Source organism: Tribolium madens, unplaced genomic scaffold, assembly GCF_015345945.1.
Source record: "Tribolium madens isolate multiple individuals breed KSU strain unplaced genomic scaffold, Tmad_KSU_1.1 Scaffold_1;HRSCAF=32;Tcas5.2_LG8, whole genome shotgun sequence".
Lineage (NCBI taxonomy): Eukaryota > Metazoa > Arthropoda > Insecta > Coleoptera > Tenebrionidae > Tribolium > Tribolium madens.
This window is the reverse complement of record NW_025400984.1, coordinates 4,320,737-4,340,912: the sequence shown is the minus strand read 5'-3', so window position 1 is coordinate 4,340,912 and position 20,176 is coordinate 4,320,737. Positions and strand designations below refer to the sequence as shown.

Sequence of the window (20,176 nt, the reverse complement as noted above, 5' to 3'; positions counted from 1 at the left end):
AAATTGCCAATTTTATTCTCACTTTAATTTTTACGTAACTGTGGTTTTTTACTGTAAATTTTTAGTTTGTAATGTACTCTAATTCATTCGAATAATTTTTATAGTAAAATGACAAACGTTTTTTTTTACACTATATTATTTAAATAAAAATGTTTCTTATTTTTTCCGCAGACTTATTTATTTTATTTGTATTTTATTATTAAAAGTCAAGCTAAATATAACTTCAATTAATTTTTATTCTTTATCAAATTATTGTTAATCGCCGATAAAAATGCCATAAGCAAAAATCTGTCCTGAAAAGAGGTCTCGCTTATAAGAAAAACAGAAGAAAATTGTGTTAAAAGTGGCTGAAGATACAAAAACAGTGGCCCCCTCAAAACAAAGTCTGGCAAAATTATTTTGTAGTGGTAATAAAACTAAAATTATATTTTAGAAACAACCAAATTAAACATTCGAATTTTGTATACAATTATTTTCGATGTTGTCATAACTTCAAAAGATTCACAAATTTTTCATTTTTTATATTGTACACATATGTAAAATGTTCCAAGAATTCGATTGGCGTCGAGAAAACTGTAAAATTCTATAGTTGAAATAAAACTTTGGATATTTTTTGTTTATTAGCAATTTTCTCGATAACTATTTAACGTATGACAATTATTTTTTTTTATATGATAAAAAATTAAATTAGCTTTCCAACGGTACCAAACAAAAAGGACTAGCGTGAATAATTCTGAAGTTATTAGCAATGAATCGCTCAAAATTTCGACAAAAATCTTAAAAATTGAACCATTTGCACTCTTGCAGGTTTAAGAGACTTAGAAAAGTACAAAAACGTTGTAAAAATGCAAAAAATAAATTTTTGAAAAATTTTGTGTGAGTCTGTCATATTGAATTAAAACGTTAAGACTGTCGGCGGCGTGGTGGTGTAGCGGCATAAGTTCCCGCTTTCCGACATGAACCCCTCTAAAGTCAGCAATTTTTCACTACTTCAAATTCAAATACTAATTCAAATTAGCAATAAAAGATGGCGGGCGCATAAGAGCCTTTAAAAACACTTTAAAACATGTTCTAATAAGTATAATAAGAGATAGAGAGAGAGCGCATAAGAGCATAATAAGAAAGAGAAAGAGCAAATAACATAAGTGAACAAAGCAAAAGTAAGGGAAAAAAAGCATAAGAGCTTTTTTCTATTTTGCTGTCGCATGGGCATTTTGTGCGAGTGTTTTCAGTATTTCATCGAAACTAATGCAATTTGAGATATTTTCAAGCAATTTGAGTACCGCATACGTCAAATGACAAACATTTTAAAGTTTAAATTAAAAGTTCTGTCAAATATAATAATAAATTCAATTTAAAAATCTCTCAACCAATTCAATACCACCATTGGCATCAATGGTTATAAAAGTTCTAAAGGTTCTAAGTTAATTTACCACAGATTTTCAAAGTTGTACAAAATGGTACTTGGAAACGTTGTTTTAGAGTTAACTTCTTTCAAAAATTAGGTCAAAATTTTAACAACATAATCGCCGTAAGTATTTCTTTTGATTCAGATGAGTGATTTAGTTATTTTTTGTGTAGAGGTCTATTTTTTAGGACTTAAAAATTTTAATTTTAAATTCAGAAAATCTATGTTAAAATTATTTTTTATTTTGGGGTAATTTATTAACATTAATTCTAAGTTGCCTACATTTTGAATTTCATAAAAATTCGTTGTCAAATAACAGCCGAAAGTCTTACATGGATCACCCTGTATGAGTCGGAAAAAGTACTACTTTAGAGACTAACCGCCCTCGTACCTCCTTCATTTGAAAATCAATCTCTTCAAGTTATGAAATTTCTATGAGGTCTTGCCACCCACTCGCGTGATAAAACAAAAATCTACACGTGTCTAGTCCTTGTCAAAATCAATCGGAAAAAGTTCAGTAATTAGGGGCGTCAATATCGCATTTCCGACTTACATTATTACACACTGGAGCACAATTCGATTAAAATGTTTTTTTTGTTCACTCAATAGATGGGTGTTTTGCGCGCGCATGCAATTCCTGAGCTTATAAAAGTACGTTATCCAAAAAGCGCCGCCAGTTTAAAGCTCCTCGAAGATGGGGAAAGAGTGTTGGGGCTTGAAATCGAGTGGTTTCGTGACTGACGTCGTAATGGTATGTGAGTTTTATTTCTTGATGGAAATTTTGATCATTGTTGAGACATATGTTTGACATACAGGAAATTGTAATTGTGGCGGCTGTTAAATTCGGAGGGAAATTTCGATTTTGGCGTTTTATTGGCAATTAAATGGCAAGCAGCTGCAATAATGATGTGAGAGGAATTGGATGTTAAGTGTTAAATAATTTACTTAATAGCTGACGCTAGGGGACGGTTGCTTGTACTGGACCGATCTTTGATCCATTTTTTTTCAATGTGTGGGAATTTATTCATTTTCCCGTAAAAAATAATAACATGAATTTTGCATTTGCGGGTTGGAACATCTAGCAGCAAAGTAGTTTGATGTCACGTGTCAACTTTTAAGTAATTTCAACTTTTATATTATCAAGGTCACTAGAATTTATTTTTCTTTTTTGATTTCCATTTGTTTAAAACAATATACAAAAACTGGAAAAGAAAACTAACATATCTGGATCCTATGAGGAAAAAGACAATTTTGAAACAATGAAATGTGTGTAGTTGAATGTGGTTTATTATGAGCGATTTTATGGTTCAAATCTTCGAAAAATTTCAATTTTTTCCTTTTCAAAACTCTGGTTTTAAATTTAGAACACTTTTTTATGCGATAAACTTTGTTTTAAACTGATCTGGTATTGTAAACAGTTTTTTCTAATTGAAATTTTTGAAAAAAAATGTTTATAGGATGAGCAAAGTGCCAATTTCAGCATCTTTTCGTCTAAATTTTTGCACCAGATAGGTCAAAAAATCTGTAATTTTTTATTTCAAATTTCCAAAAATTCTAAAATACACTTAAGAACTGAGGCTCGGTAGTTTCGTTTAGTCCACTCTCCCCTATGTACCTAATTTTAAATCAAATTTATACCAATTATTCTTATTTTTACAAGAAATAAAATTAGTCTAATTTGTCTTGTAGCAGGATGATTTACAGGATGCCCCATCTAAGACTTTCGCAGTCAATATAATTTTTATTAGTGAAAAAAATCTGATTTTAAATCGGCTTATTGTTTAAAAAATACTTACGAAATAAAAAAAAGATTAAAATGCAAATTTCAGAAGTAATTTCTACACAAGTTGATTCATATGAGACTGATTTCCAATCTAAAATATTTGAGTCAAAAATTAGTATGTGATCTCAAAAATAGTCACTTTTTCATTTAAAATGAGTCTTTTTCGGACTTATTAACAAAATACTTAATAATACATACCTTGTTACCTATACCAAAATAGTTAAAAGCTCACTATTTTCGAAAAATATTTGTTCCCATCATACTAATCATACATAATAAAAGTTTTAAATATTGATTTTTTTGAATTCTTTAACAAAAAGTTGTAACACGTACCTAAAAAGTTTCTGCGAATTCATCTGCTATTTCAGACTCTGCTTTGCCTTGTCCGGAAAAACTGTATTTTAGGTACAAAATAACAATTTTTTTCTAAAAGTAACCCAAAACAATCTGTAAAGTTAACAAAATAGTCCGTAAAGTGTGTGTAAAACGTAAAACTACACCTCAGCACTAAAGTTTTTTTTCACTCATATGGACATTTTAATAAACTTCACATTCGTGATAAAAAAAATTAACGTTAGTGCCTTGCTATACAAATAATTATTATTTAATCATATTTTTTCGCATATTGACAACTGTAACAATAAAATTCCTTACCTTTGTGTGACGTTTTGTCCAAAATACAACAATAATTTGTATAATTAATTTTAATGATGTTATTAATGATTAATACAGGGTGTGTCAAGTAAGATAAGATACCAGGGCATTTTTTTTTGACATTTGACATTTTTTTCTCTGTTTAATTATACTGATGATCTTGTATATGTTTTTTTATAATTATTTTATTGGCAAAATTTTGCCAATAAAAACCACAAATAACATATACCCTGTTTCTTATTCTAATAACCTGTAGCAAAAAAAAACTTCCAACAGAAATAAAAATTTAAGATTTTAGATTTTTTTTTAACATTTTTTCCATATTACTGGTATTTTACCTTACATACATTTTTCTCTGGGGCGCGAGTTCTGGCGCACCTGTATATCTACTACATTTAGAGTTATTTGAATTACTACGTGTAAAAGAATAACCCACAATAAAGTTGTGTAAAAATAGCACTTTTTTATTAATCCTTGTAAGTAAGCAAGTTTTTTGTTTTGAAAGCAATTCGCTCTCCTATACACAAATCAGCGTTGATTTTTTCTTAATGTGGTGACTTATTGGCTCATTGTGTGCCACTCTCCCCTACGTTGTCTCTATGTTTATTAATTTTAACCTCAATTGACCAAATGCCCGCATTCTCCATCGTTATTCACTCGGTTGAAAAAAAATGTTTAAACTTGACGTCAATTCACTTAAAACAGATTGACGGCGCCAATACACGCTCTTTGCTCTGCATTTTATTGGATCAGAATCTCGCGCTGGATTTACGAGCTCATCACCAGAGGAAAAATCTTCACCGGGGGTGAAATGAAGCCACTATCTATCTCGGTGACTCACTCAACCTGGGTGTGATGTGTTTGCTGTACCATCACAACCTCCTTGAGTGAGCGACCGGGTGGATATCATCGACATTTTTCCACCCTCCCATGACATGGTTTAATTATAGGGGCGCTCATCTCCAATTGATTCAAATGGCAGTTTTAATCGTGTCTTAAACTCGTGCGGTTTGCTTTAATTAACTCGAGGGAGTTTCTAATGTGGGGTTTTTGTTGTTACAGTTTGAGGAGCAGGGATTTGATGGGAATGGATCCGTATCGAGTAAGACTCGTCATTTCCAAAGCTTTGGACGTTTGGGCGAGACATTCCAGACTTACCTTCACGGAAGTTGACAGCTCCAAGGCGGATATACTCATCTTTTTCGTTAGGTGAGAGATTTACAACTTTCATCAAATTGCGTTTATTTCAACTTGGGAGTCAATAATGGGGAGGAGTTGTTTGACTTTGAGAGAATAATATGCATGCGTGGGCGGGGACTGGACCACTGTTTCGGAAGTTCGGCATTCAAAGACGGAATGCCTTATTAATTTACCACAGCACTTGACAAACATCGCGACGGCTTGCCAAAATAAGCGAAAAATAAATGTTTTTAACCTCGAACTTTCACAGAGATGCGAGGCTTCAAACAGCTGTTTTTCTACAACAAGAGTAATTTTGATTTTTTTCTGTATATTGATTTCTGATAACTGAAAAGTTTCACAGGATGTGATATTTTTGAAAATGTTAAAATATTTAAAAGTTTGTAATAAAAAATATCACTTCAAATTAATTTTTCTAAAGAAACCTAAAATAGTCTGTAAAGTAGTACTTTTCCAGACTCATATGTCACTAATTGAAATTGTCTGTAAAGTTGACAACTTACTCCGTAAAATACAAGTATGCAAGTACGTGTATGAGATTCTGAGACTTGTTTTTTTGCCTTTTTTTCTTGTAAAACTTTTGGTTAAGTTTTTTCCATTTCATTTCATTCGGAATTTATATGAAAGAATGTCTTGAATTTTGTTCGTTTCAGATTTTTTTAAAAAGAAATAAATAATTACAGATTAGTATCTGTATCTGAGTCTTAGTAAACTCAAAATTAGTTTTTCTGAAATTGTCTGTAAAGAGATCTAAAATAGTCTGTAAAGTATTACTTTTCCGGACTCATATGTCATTAATTGAAATTGTCCGGAAAGTTAACAACATAGTTCATAAAAAATAATGCAAGTATTAGATTTTGAAACTTGTTTTTTGCTGTTATCTTTTATTTTAAAGATTTTTGGTTGAGTTTTTTCCATCTTATTTTATTCGGAATTTATATTAAAAAGCGTCTTGAATTTTGATCGTTTCAGATTTTTTTTTTTAAATCACGTAAACTACCACTTGAAATTAGTTTTTTTTGAAATTGACTGTAAAGTGTACAAGTACCTATTGCAAATGATTTCGATAGACTTGTTTTTGCTTTTTTTTAAAGATTTTTGGTTTAGTTTTTTTTATTTACATCTTTTCATTCTGGATTTAGAGAAAAATTCGGTTCGCTTTTTATTTTTCATATTTTATTTTGAATTTTGATTTCTGATTACTGAAGATTTATACAGGGTGTACCAGGAGTATTGTTAATTCTATTACTGACCTTTAAAAAGTCAAAATATTTAACAATTTGTATGAAAAAGCTCTTGAAACACATGAAATCAGTTTTTCTAAAATTATCTATAAAGAGACCAAAAATAGTCCGTAAAGTTTTACTTTTCCGGATTTGTGTCATTAACTGAAATTATCCGTGAAGTTGACAACATAGTCTGTAAAGAATGCAAGTATTAGATTAAGTCTTGTTATTCTGCAGTTTTTATCTTTTGTTTATATATTTTTGGTTAAGTTTTTTCCACTTCATTTCATTCGGAATTTATATGAAAAAATGTCTTGAATTTTATTCGTTTTGTTCTTCTTAAACAAAATTAAAAAAAATCACATACACTAACATTTGAAATTAGTTTTTCGACTCAAAATAGTCCGTAAAGTATCATTTTTTCCGGATTTATATGTCATTAATAATTGAATAACTGAAATTGGCCGTAAAGTGTGCAAGTATTGCAAATTCTGGGACTTGTTTTTTTGCTTTTTTTTTTCTTTTATTAACTTTTGGTTGAGTTATTTTTATTGATATCATTTCATTCTGGATTTATTGAAAAATTGTGAAAAATTTTATGTTTTTCATATTTTATTTTGAATTTTGATTTCTGATAATTGAAGATTTATACAGGGTGTACTGACAAATTCTATTATTGACTTTTCAAAATGTTCAAATATTTAAAAATTTGTATCAAAACACACTTGAATTCAGTTTTTCTGAAATTTTCGGTAAAAAGATCTAAAATAGTCCGTAAGGTTTTACTTTTCTGAATTCATATGTCAATTAAAATTGTCTTAAAGTTAACAACATAGTCCATAAAGTATGCATCCAAGTGGCTCCTAAGTTTTTGTTTCTTTTTTTTCTTTTCTTTTGATGACTTTCCATTGAGTTTTTATATTTACATATATCATTTCACTCTGGATTTAAACGAAAAAATGTCTTGTTCAGTTTAGTTTTTTCATTAAAATTTACATGAACTGCCATGTTGTGGTCGGCTTCAATGATTTTTCTTTTTTTCTAATTAAAATTTTAATACGGTTTTAACCGGAAAATAATTTTCTATGAAAAATCATAAAAGCGGCGTTTCTCATAATAATTGGTGCCCCCATAACAGTGAAATTTTATCCAGTCATTGTTATAGTCAATTTGAAATCGATTAGGTCGTTATCTGGCGTCCCCACTAAAATAATCTCTAATGGTTTCGTCATGAAAATTTAACGATGATTTTTCCCAAACCGCATAAATCTCGACGTTCCATGTAAATTCCGCCTCTCCTTTTCCCCCAGATTAATAAAATTGAAGGTAAACATTGTAAATTGACGACAAAGCGTTTCGATAATGGGCCTCTGGAAAGAATCCAGGTCGACATCTGTCAAGTCTGGAACTGAAAGCCACTCCGGACCACTCCGGAGAGTTACACTCGAACTAAACAAATCAAAATCGCGTCGATAATTCACGCGATTCAACTGTTTTACGGCCAAGCCAATAAACTTGAAGCATTTTTGGTTTCATTTCGTATAAAATGAGGTTAAATGTGTCGTTCGACATTGATGGACGATCAAATTTTGATGATCATTAAAATCAAACGATCACACCTGACTTAATTAAATCACGGGAAAAATCAAACCGGAATACAAACGACAAAGATTTATTTTCTTGAGAGGAGGCGCCCGAGGCCGGCAATTAATTGACGCGAAAGGAGAGTTACACGAATATTGGCAGTTTCAGTCGGGGAAAAACTCCGGAAAAATATAACAGATATCGACATGAGGGTGTTATTTAATAGTTTTTCAAGCGAAATAAAGAAAATTCCACAAACCACAATGAAAAATTTTTGTGTTTTTCAGAGGCGATCACGGAGACAATTTCCCCTTTGATGGCAAAGGGGTGATTTTGGCGCACGCCTTCTTCCCCAACGGCGGCCACAGCATCGACGTCCATTTCGACGCCGACGAGGCCTGGACGACGGTCCCCAACAGCGACGAAGGTAAATCCCCTTCATTGCACGTGAGAACGTATCGTTTGACAGTGACATGAGGTGTATGGCGTATATTATGGTGTTTTAAAGCCGGATGTTGGTATCGTTTGTTTCGAACGCATATGTGGCATCTGTTCTGTATAGATGCGAGTGTAAATGGGAGTTTCTTACCACCCCCGCGGCTTATCACACTCGAGCAGATAGAGTGTTATCTGAGACCACGCAGAATGAACGCATTTGGTTCAAAAACGAGGACGCGGTGGCGACCTCGACGGTGGTAATGAGAGAAAAGGACAAGGTTTTGCATAAACAGACATTTGTTTTATTTTTTTTCAAATAAAGGAATTTTCATAATTGCATGTACTGACTTTATTTTTGAAAGCAAAATCGACTAAAATTATTAGGGTAAATTCGGGAGAGATGGACCAGCGGGGGAAATAAATTTGAATGTGTGAATATAAAGAAACGCTTTAAAAAAATTGCTTACGAGTCAAAACTTGATCGAATTTTTTTAGTTTCTTGCACAATACAATTGTCTCAAGTTAGCGATGGCAAGTTTATTACTTATTATTTATACAGGGTGTTTCACATAATTTTACGCCTGTAAGATGCAGTCAATAATACTCAATTTAGTGTTTATCAACTTCTCGGTTTTTGTTGTTAAAATTTAGGTCAATTTTTTCTTCTTAATTAGCTAATAACTCCGAAACTATTATCTATATAACCTTCTTGATTTTATTATTGTTTAAAAGCACTTTAAATTTTCTATTTTGCCAAAAAGATCATGTTCTACAATAGACAGTTGTTGAAAAAATTCCAAGTAAAGACAAAAGTAGTCAAAATCTCTACTCAACTTTAACTTCTAAATTATTAAAAATATTGCAGTTTACTTGATTTCAATCGATTCCCCATAATATTTTACATACGTAATGTTTAAAAATGACCCATTTTCATTATACAGTATTCAAAAAAATTAAAGAAACAAAGTGAATCTTAACAGACTGTATTTAAGTAAAAAATAAATTAAAAAAGCACTTTGCAGCTTCAAATGTTTAGTTTTATCATTTTTTGGCGAATAATTTTCTGAGCTACGGTAATAAAAAAAAAACGCGAACAAAATTTATAATATAAACTTTTGGATATTTTTTTCCCAAATCAATACATGAGCCAAATAGTTTATTTAGCTTTAATTTGTTTTTTTATATTTTCCTCGATATTCTGAGATATTTAACTTTTAGGGAGAGAAAATTCTTTCTAGTGTTATTTCTTAGGATTGTGTAATAACCGTAGCTCTAAAAAAATTTTGTCAAAAGTGTTGTTCAAAGAGTTTTTTTTCTAAATACGACCATTTTTCACTAAAATATAAATTATTGATATTAATAAAATATTATTTTTTTATTTTATTATTGTTTTTATTTTTATATGTACATATTTATACACTAATACTATGTTTAACATAAATCATCATAATTGTGGGCCATCTGTCTCCGACTTACCCAATTCCAGGTCCGTATTCAACTTTTTTTTTCAACTGATTTTAATATACAACTTTTTTCACATTCATATTTGCCTTGCAAAATGCTTTGTAGGTTTTTTAGATTTTATTATTTTTTTTAGGAAAGGAAAAAATAATTAAATTTATCATTAATAATAGAAAAGTAAAATTTGATACATTTGTAACGAAGGTTTAGCTCTACCTTTTGATGTAATTATTGTTTTTATTATACAGGGTGTCTTATTAAAAGTGAATTGTGCAATTTTCAAAAAATCATAACATTATTTTTTTGTCGTATTCTACTATTAATCCTCTTTTTTAATTCACATTTTTGCAAAATTTTTATTTGGACAACAGTTTGTCTAATGCTTGATAAACAAAAAGTATTAAAAAAGATTGATTTTTTTTAATTCATGCTTTTTTTGATTTAATTTTTGTTCTATTTTTTATATTATATTATAATTCTGTTTTTTGATTTTTGATAACTGAAATTTATACTCCGTGTTCCAGAGAGTTGGCGAAGTTTATTTTTTACCCTTATACAAGGTGAATAAAAAATATGCAACCAAGCGATTTTCTTTTTGTCTTCAGAAAATAATAATTAATAAAAATTAAAGCGTGATCGTGTTTTGACAATGAAATGAAATTTTGTTTTGTTTTTGAATTTTGGGATTTTTTTGTCAAAATGGCAACTTATATCACAGCCTTTGTAAAAAAAAGGTTTTACAGTGTATTGCCATTAAATTTTTTTTTTATTTTGCAGAATTCAGAAACAAGAAAATTTGAAAAAACTTTGTTCTTGATAAAAGATCACATTTTTATAGTGTTCAATTAGTTTTTTTAAAAAAGAAAATAAACAATAAATAGTTTAAACACAAAATGATCTACACTTTTTAAAGTTTAAATTTATATTCAAGAAAAATTATAGAGACTTTTAGAAAAAAATAACGTAGTGTACACCTCAGCACAATAGTTCATTTTTCTGAAATTATGAAAACGTACAGGGTGATTTACAAAACTTTGTTAAACTTTAATTTATTACACAATTGTACATTTTTGTTCTTGAAAGAACAAATCGACTCTCCTAACGTAAACTATAGTAACTCAAAATTTACTGTTTTGAGAAAAACTGCATTGAATTTTTGATTGTTAACAAAAAATCAAGGAACTGTTTAATATTAAGTATTGAAAATTACTGGGGTTTAAGTTTTGGTAATAATGTTGTTTATTAAAAAAAAATTCTCATTGTTTTTGCATTTTGGGCCCTACATAAGTCATCATAACTCAAAGCCAATTTTTATGAGTTACTATAGTTTTCGTTGGTAGAATCGAAATGTAATCATCAAAAATTTCAAAAAAGTATAATGCAATCAGTGGCGATCAGGAATTGCGATTTCATACGTTCGTAACGTAATAAAAATTAAAAATGAGTTAGTTAGTTGCTTTTAAGGTTTGTTAAGAGTTGTAATTTTACGTAAATCACTCTGTATCACTTCGATTTCATCAAGAATGTATAAATTAAGGCTCGGTTATCGCCTCGGAAAACCATATTTGTGATTAAAAATCAGCTTTATGCCTTGTCACACAACTATTCGTAATTTTTTAAATATTTGATGTTTTTGAGCTTGTTTGAACCTTTTAAAGCTGTTTACAAACAAACCCCGGTTTACAGAAGTGAAGCAGTTCCCGCGGAAGTCCTGTATGCATTATTTATTTATAAACTTTGTCAATCCTCACAGTTTTTGGCACCGAATCGTTGCATCTGGTGCACTACATGATAATTTTAAAACGGCATTGGAGCGGAAATTGAAATCTCAAAATAAAATCAATTTTAGAAAAAAACACACATTTGTGCCCTTTATCTTTAGTTTTTATTTCGTCCAAAAATAAAATTCTCAACTGACCACACAGCCAAATTCCCTCCTTTTATTATATTTATTTCGTTTTAAATTTAGCCGTGTCGTGACTGCGCGTTTCCTCGTCGAAATTTTGACGTAACTGTGCAAATAATTCGTAATTAAATTTACCTTTAACCCGGCTTGAAAGAACTACGAGTGAAGTGAATACCGAACGTGACAGTTTCGCTTTTTCGGGATTTAGTTCGATCAAAACCGTTTAAAAAAATCGTGTGATATTAAAAAGCATGACGTTGGTTCTGATTTTCGGCATCTGCTTTGACTGTAAGTCGCTTTGAAAATATTTTATTCGGGTTTTTGAGTAAATGGCCTGAAACGCGCGCTGAATTCTTGAAAATTCCATCAACTTAATAGTTTGGAACCGGCCATCAAAGTCGAAATAATTCGACGAGAGAGCATGGATGGAATCAATTAGGGGCTGAAACATGTTTTAAAAATCAGGAATTTTAGCCAAAACGCTCCATTTTCAATTATGCAAACGATTTTGACACGGAAACTTTTATTAATCGAATTTCAAAGCACCGAAAGCGGATTGCAAACTTTCTAATTGAGTTTCAATTAATTGAAATAAAATTCTCTTATCAAAAATAATTGTTTTTTGGGACAAAAATACCGCTGTTGCAACTTTCGTCAATGTTTAACTATGGGTTTTGTTAAAAAATCTGTTTTTTTTTTCTTTAAAAATACTCAAAACGAATAATAAATTATAATCTTGATCCGTCTTGTCCTTTCACCCAACACATTCGGCCCTAATCCTGTAAATTACAACAAAGTTTTTGTATGGGCTATTGAAGCCTGTCTTGTTATGATATGAATACGCCTACAAAACCGGAAGTAGACCTTTGATCCGAACAAAACAACGAAAAATGAAGAAAAAACGCACCGAAAGCAGTATGTTACATACTCGGAAAATTAACAAGAAGCGAACAATCGCCTGAAAAGCTTTTTAAATCCTATCAAAGCTTCAAAAATAGAGTCACTAATTTATTAATTGGCCAAAAATAGATAATGATCGTGTGCTACGTCACTGAAACTTGAAATTTTCATAACTTTCCATAAGGGAATTTTATCGTCAATTTTTATCACTTTGTTGATTTTTCCAGGGACGAATTTGTTTAATGTGGCGGCCCACGAATTCGGCCACTCGCTGGGTCTGTCTCACTCCTCTGAAGAGGGCGCTTTGATGTACCCATGGTACAAGGAAATGGAAAATGGGTTCGACTACGAACTACCCGAGGACGACAAACTCGGCATCCAGGCCCTTTACGGGGCCAGAACCACGCGATTATGGGACAGGATTAAGCCCTACAGGCCCCCAACCACCACCACCACTACTACCACCACGACTACGACCCGACGGCCCCACTTAAGGCCCAACCCTTACAACCCCAGATTTCCAAACAGTAGACATCCACATAACAATCCCTACTATCCGCCTAAAAATAATCCCAAGAAGCCCATGCATCCCGATAAGAAGAACCACAATCCCAAGGAGTACCCAAGGTACCCGGTGCATAGGTACACCACGGCGAGGCCCACCAGGTACCCCGATTGGAGGCACCACAACAGCGATAAGGAGTCGCCGAAGAGGCCCCCAGATACGTGTGATACGAGCTACGATTCGGTGGCGGTGATCCGGAGGGAGGTTTTCTTCTTCAAAGACCAAGTAATTGAAATAAATAAAAAAAAACTCAGTTTTAATTTTTTTTATTGTAGTACTTTTGGAGAATCGACGAGACCGGAGTCTTAATGCCGGGCTACCCCGCCGAAATCCGGCGCTTGTGGCGCGACCTCCCCCCCAACTTCACGCACGTGGACGCCGTCTACGAGCGTCCCGACAACAAAATCGTCTTTTTCATCGACGACAGATTCTATGTGTTTACCGGAAACCGCCTGGAGCCGGGCTACCCGCGCCCCCTCACCGATTTGGGGCTCCCCGAGACGCTGAAAAAAATCGACGGGGCGATGATATGGGGCCACAACGGCAAGACCTACTTCTACAGCGGGTCCATGTACTGGAGATTCGACGAAGAGGAGAAAAAAGTCGAGTTGGATTACCCCAGAGACATGTCCATGTGGAGCGGAGTGGGGACCGATATCGACGCAGTCTTCCAATGGAAGGATGGTAGGAGAAAAACCCAAGTATGTAGCTCGGGTATAATGTGATTTTACAGGGAAGACGTACTTTTTCAAAGGGACGGGATTCTGGAAGTTTAATGATATTTACATGAGGGTCGAGCACCGGCAGCAGAAGCCCTCGGGGCCCTTCTGGATGGGTTGCAGTAACAACCTTGAGGGGAACGACGTCCTGCAGAAATTGCCTTACAAGCACCAAACGCCGTCTGGGGGGTCGAGTCCCCGGTTTGACGTGACAGCCGCCTTGCTTCTAATTCTTTTGTGTTACTATCGGTTTTGAAAACTCGCACTGCCTTTATTGGAGAATACTCAAAGGAAAAATTTCAAGACTGTTCAGTAAGAAAATGTGCTCATTGTGCGTGCACTGCCTCAGGAGGTTTCCTGTATTTGTGATAGGAGCGTGTTTTTCGGCATTTTTCATACTTTTTATTTAAGTATACTGTGATATTGTTGAAATTAAAAACTAAATGAAACACATTTTTGGCCAGCGGTACAAATCATGGTAATTTATGACTATTTTATTTGTAAATTATTTGAATGTAGGATCAGGTCCGGGATTAAAGCACAATATTTTTATATATTTATAATGCGAAAAAGTGCCATTTTCGGCACAGCTGCTCTGTCTGCCTGACCTTTACATTATTGTTATGCTACGTCTGTGTGAACAATGATAAAATATAATGTAATTTTTTATCTATCAACTATGTAATAAAAAAAAAACGAAACGTAACTTTGTTTTATTCAAGAATTTTTTCTCACAATAACTTATTCATCCAGTGAGTCGTTCATAAGCCATTATGAAAAGACTTTATCCTCTGAATTGTGACTCGTAGTCGCTTGTAAATCTTTATTTGTAGCTCCCCTATATAGTTTCCGGTTTTATGTAATCCGTTTAGCTCCCCCATCAAGCTTTCGCCTTTGAGCATGTAATCACCGCTTCCTATTTTGACTCTTTCTTATTCCAAAGTCGTACATTTTCCCCCAAGTTAACCACTCGATCATTTCCTTGGCCATTTTTATGACCGGGAACCCCCGAAGCGCTTTGGAATCGACCACGTCTAGAATACAACTACAATACCGACGTTTTTTTTATATTTTTGCCATAGTTTTTACAGTTTTTGAGAATAAAAACTGATTGGCACACTAAAGTTTGAAAATTTGGTAAGTTTGTCAAGTTGTGTGAAAATAGTAAGTTTTGAAAAATAAACACCAATGTTATTAAATGTGAAGCAGGCTTTAAATAATGATGTTTCTGGCATTTTGACGTTTTGAAAAGTCAAATTTGACATTAAAGCGTACTTTACAGTGAATTTTCAGAAAATGAAGAAGTGAAGGAGAATTTTCAGAAAGTGATATTCTATTTTTTTCTCCGGCATGGTACAGTAGCACACAAAAAGAGGGTAAAGTTGCCGAATTAAAATTTCGGGCAGTACTTTTCTGTCACTTTAAAGAGTTCACTGTAAACTACACGTCCAGGATTCGAGAAATAAACTTTTATTTGTTTAGCTTCAAAGATACAGTCTCGTATGTACAACCTTACTGACGTCACACTAATAGCGCGTATACAGGCTGCGCCAGAACTCGCGCCCCAGAGAAAAATGCCATGTAAGGTAAGATACCAGGAACATGTAAAAAAATGTTAAAAAAATTTTATCTATAAAAATTTCGAAGTTATGAGGGATTAAAGTTTGCACTTTTACTCTATTTATTTCTGTTGGGAAAATAATTTTACAAGTTTTTTTGCTATAGGCTATTAAAAGAGGAAACAAGGAAGCTGTGTTCTAAATTGTAACTCTGTTCAATGTTATTTGTGGCTTTCATTCGCAAAATTTTTGTACCTTTACTAAACAATTGTAAAAAAAAAACATATACAAGATCATCAGTATCATTAAATAAACATAAAAAAATGTCATATGTCGAAAAATAAATGTAAAATTTTTTTGACAGATAGAATTTTTAAAACATTTTTTTCATGTTCCTGGTATCTTACCTTATATGGCATTTTTCTCTGGGGCGCGAGTTCTGGCGCTCCCTGTATAATCGTCACCAACGTTAATTGGAAAACAATTGAAAAATCGATTGAGGGTTTCTAATGAACCAATTATTGCATTAATACAACTTGGAATTTGAAATTGTTGTTCTTCGCTGAGTTTAAGATTGGCGGTTGTAATTTTTGGGAATGCAGTGCTACCAACTCACATTCGCGCACGATTTATTTTACACTAAATGAATCTTTTTATTGTAAAAATCACACACTTCACTTATTTTATTATTATTATTTGACCCGGCAAAAGAAGAAGAAACCATTTGGCAGATAATTATTTGAAGACTTAATTTTCTGACAAATAATTTCCACAACTTTTACACTCCACTGACCCGGCGGTTTAGACATGCAGTCAGGCAAGATTCACCATTACAGATATATTGCTGATAAATTGTTTGAAATGAGATTAATGTAAAAAAAAATCTAGCGTCACTGCAGATCTTCCGCCTCGCAACTTAATGAATTATTATTAATTAAGTTATTATTATTGATGTTATTAAAATAAATTTTGTTGATATTGAGACATTTTCTAACAATATTAACAAGTTTTTAAAAAATTTGTATTTTGAATCGCAATAAATAAATTTGAATATAATGTTAAATTTCAAGATTTACTTTTGTTTTCTACCAATTTTGAATAAGGATTTGAGAAATAATACATTTTATCTAAAACACAATTAATTCATATTAATAGTTCAATAAATACTTACTGTTGCACTCAAAAATCACAAATTCACACACTTCACTTTGTAATAAACAAAAAAAATAAAAAATTAAATGCACTAACCTTTAAGGCATCTTCTTCAGCTACCTTTTGTAGCAATTAGCCTCTGCTTCTTACACGGACCTACTGAAAATAAAGAAACGCAAAATCAGTACAATGTGTTTATTAAATCAGTTAAAAATATAAAAATAAAATTTAAAAAGTGTGGTTTTCTAAAAAATTAAAAGCTATTGTTGACTTACCCTTTAATCCGGATCCTTGTAGCACGATTGTCTTTTCCATTACCCTCATTGGCACTCACTAATCACTCGAAATTTTAAAAATCGCGCACTACTAAATGTCTATTAGCACTCGAAAATACACAACACGCACTCACTGGTGACCGAGTTTCGCACACTTCACTTTGCAATAAACAAAAAAAAATAAATAAATAAAATGCTCTGACCTTATATGGCATCATCTTCTGCTACCATTTGTAGCGATTCCCCTCATCTTCATAGAACGGACTTACTGAAATAAAAGAAATTCAAAATTAGTTTAATTTTTTCTTAAATTAGTGGAGAATTTTAAACATAATTTAATAAGTGTAATTTTTCTAAAAAATCAAAAAGTATTGTTGACTTACCCTTTAATCCAGATCCTTGTAGCACGATTGTCTTCTCCATTACCCCCATTGGCACTCACTAATCACTCGAAATTTTAAAAATCGCGCACTACTAAATGTCTATTAGACACTCGAAACAACACCACACACACGCTCTGTGTGTACATTTCAACACGATTTCGCACAGAACCACCAAATAATAAGTTATAATTTATTCGGACAAGTGATTCGTACGACAGCTCAGCTAAGACTGACTCGTTATTGTAATAATTTTCTCGAAAACGTCACAAAAACTATTTCGTAACAGTTCCGGTGTTAAAGGCCTTTGTTCGAATACAGGGTGTTTCACATAATTTTACGAGGCCTACGCCTGTAAGATGCAGTCAATAATACATACTCTGATACGAACTCGATTACAAATTTTGGAAAATTGGGTAATCTTCTCTAGTTTGTTCACCCTTTCAAAAATTTATTTTGTTTGTGTTCTGTGACTTTTGTCAAGCCACGTAAAGTTATGTGAAACACCCTGTATAACCAAACTCTACGTCATCATTTTTTCCGTCCTTTACACTTGTTTACACAACAAAGGGATTTTTAGTCGTACAAATACACAATTTTTTTTAACGTGACGTCACGGAATTTAACCCAATCAAATCTTTCAAATTTCTTAAAATAACCAATCAGATTCAAATTACGCGATAATGTCTGGGTAAGTCTACGTTATCTTGTGTATGACTTGCTATAATTCACCAACAATGTTAATACACACCAATTTTTGTGTGAAAAAAATTATTAATTGAACTAAGTGTCGCTTTGATCTGCTGTCTACATGTTATTAGGCCACAAATCACAATTTTTGAAAATAAATAAGTCAAAATGACTTATACATGACAAGAGTAAAAAATGAGGTTATTAATATAAAGGTTGTTTTAAAATTTACATTATAAAAATGACCATACTGCCCGAAATTTTTATTCCGCAATTGTACAAAAAACAAATATTTACTAAAAGTGATGAAATCATAAAAAATTTAATTAATGTGTTCAAACCCACTTTACACCCTACAGTCTTCCTTCAAACGATGGTTCAGTTGAAAAAATGTATTTTTCAATTGACTTTATTGGCAATTTATTTTTAACCAAACGTCAGTTAATTAACGTTGGTAATTTTACAATTTTTTTAATTACTAAAATTAGGAAATACCAACTTGACAATATTAAGGATCACTTTAATCATAACTCTGACCAATTCAGAATATTTGCCGTTTGATAGACGTTTTTTTTTTAAATTTGGTACATTGTCGAAGAAAAAAAAAGTTTTTCATGGGTTACGCAACCAATTATACACCAGCGCATGCGCACACTTGTCATGGCTTTCCCCAGCTGTGTTGACGCTGTCAAATTCAGTTCGCTTTCTGAACTCCTCGTGTAGTGTGGTGTGTAGGTTTTAGTATAATTTTTTGTACCGTTTGACCTAATAAAATAGAAAACTATGGCAAATCTCCGTCAAACCCCCTTAACCTGTAGCGGCCACACTCGCCCCGTCGTTCACTTGGACTTCAGTTCGGTGACAAAATACGGTTATTTCCTAATTTCGGCATGCAAAGGTAAGTTAAACTTTACCTTCGGCGACATTTACCTTGGCCTGGATTTGCTCTACGAGGCCTTTTCAGACGGCAAGCCCATGCTGCGCCAGGGGGACACCGGCGACTGGATCGGCACCTTCGAGGGCCACAAGGGGGCGGTTTGGGGCGTCGCGCTCAACAAGGACGCCACCAAGGCCGCCAGCGGCGCCGCCGACTTCACAGGCAAAGTGTGGGACGCCAACTCGGGCGAGGAACTCCACTCCTTCCAGCATAAACATATCGTTAAAAGTGTCAACTTTTCCAAAGACAGTGCCTTGTTGGCAACGGGAAGCAACGAGAAACTCGTCAGAATATTCGATTTGAATAAACCTGAAGCGAGTAAGGTGGCCTCGGATTCGCCTTGACTCCATTTCTGATCATTTACATGTTTCAGAACCTGAGGAGTTTACGGGGCACACTTCCGGGATAAGACACGTGATTTTTTTCAGGAACGACACGCATCTGGTCTCGTGTGCTGATGACAAGACTCTGAGAGTCTGGGATAGGAGTTCCGGAAAAGTAACGAAAATCCTGAGCTCGATTACAAACTAAACAAAATTGTTACAGGAAGTCCAAAAAATCGACTTTCCATCTATTCCAAACAGCCTTGAAGTGTCACGAGACGGCACTGTCCTCACAGTAACTCACTCAAATCACGTCACATTCCTCGATTCCGAATCTCTAAACAAAATTAGAGAATTTTCCGTTCCTACGACAGTCAATTCAGCGTCCTTGCATCCCGATAAAACGATTTTTGTCGCCGGAGGCGACGATTTAAAGGTCTACAAATTCGATTACACGACTGGAAACGAAATTGGTACCGATTTAAACAATTTTGATTCGTTTTTGTCTCATTGATCGTTTCCAGAATCGTTTAAAGGCCACTTTGGCCCCGTCCACTGTGTCAAATTCTCCCCCGACGGTGAACTATATGCTTCCGGGTCCGAGGACGGTACTTTACGACTATGGCAAACCACAATTGGTAAAACTTATGGTCTTTGGAAATGCGTTGATGGGCCCCAGATGAATAACGACTCAATTTCTTCACCGAAAGAAGTACCCGCGATTTAGTTTGACGAAATTTGTTTCCTCCTTTCTCAAATCCAAGTAAATCGTAGTTCTTTCACGATTAGGTGAAAAGAAGACGAAAAACTGTTCTCAATGACTTGCAAAGTGCTTTATTTATATTACATTGTTTTTCTTTGAATATTTAATAAAAAATGCGAGATATTGGCGAGTTTTTGTCCCAAATTGGTGACATTGAAAACCGGTTATTTGTAAACAAACCAGTTGACCCAATTCAAGGAAAAAATTGTGGTCAAAGAATCACAGATAAAAAAGTGAGGTTATGCTTTTGTTT

General features: G+C 33.2%; 2 protein-coding genes across 2 annotated transcripts in view; both read left to right on the top strand.

Moving 5' to 3' along the window:
- LOC123016255 (matrix metalloproteinase-2-like) overlaps positions 1-14,550 on the top strand; it is a 35,770-nt gene extending 21,220 nt beyond the window's left edge. Inside the window, exons 3-7 of the mRNA XM_044416528.1 lie at positions 4,908-5,054; positions 8,143-8,282; positions 12,788-13,350; positions 13,401-13,809; positions 13,859-14,550. Of these exons, the coding sequence (XP_044272463.1) occupies positions 4,908-5,054; positions 8,143-8,282; positions 12,788-13,350; positions 13,401-13,809; positions 13,859-14,100 (1,501 nt within the window). The 3' untranslated portion in view covers positions 14,101-14,550. The remainder of the gene's footprint in view (positions 1-4,907; positions 5,055-8,142; positions 8,283-12,787; positions 13,351-13,400; positions 13,810-13,858) is intronic.
- A 4,026-nt stretch (positions 14,551-18,576) lies between these two features.
- LOC123003947 (serine-threonine kinase receptor-associated protein) lies at positions 18,577-20,046 on the top strand. The gene is made up of 5 exons (XM_044397022.1): positions 18,577-18,798; positions 18,865-19,155; positions 19,211-19,335; positions 19,384-19,633; positions 19,685-20,046. The coding sequence occupies exons 1-5, from the start codon at positions 18,684-18,686 to the stop codon at positions 19,885-19,887; spliced, it is 984 nt and encodes a 327-aa protein (XP_044252957.1). The 5' UTR covers positions 18,577-18,683; the 3' UTR covers positions 19,888-20,046.
- The last annotated feature ends 130 nt before the right edge of the window (positions 20,047-20,176 follow it).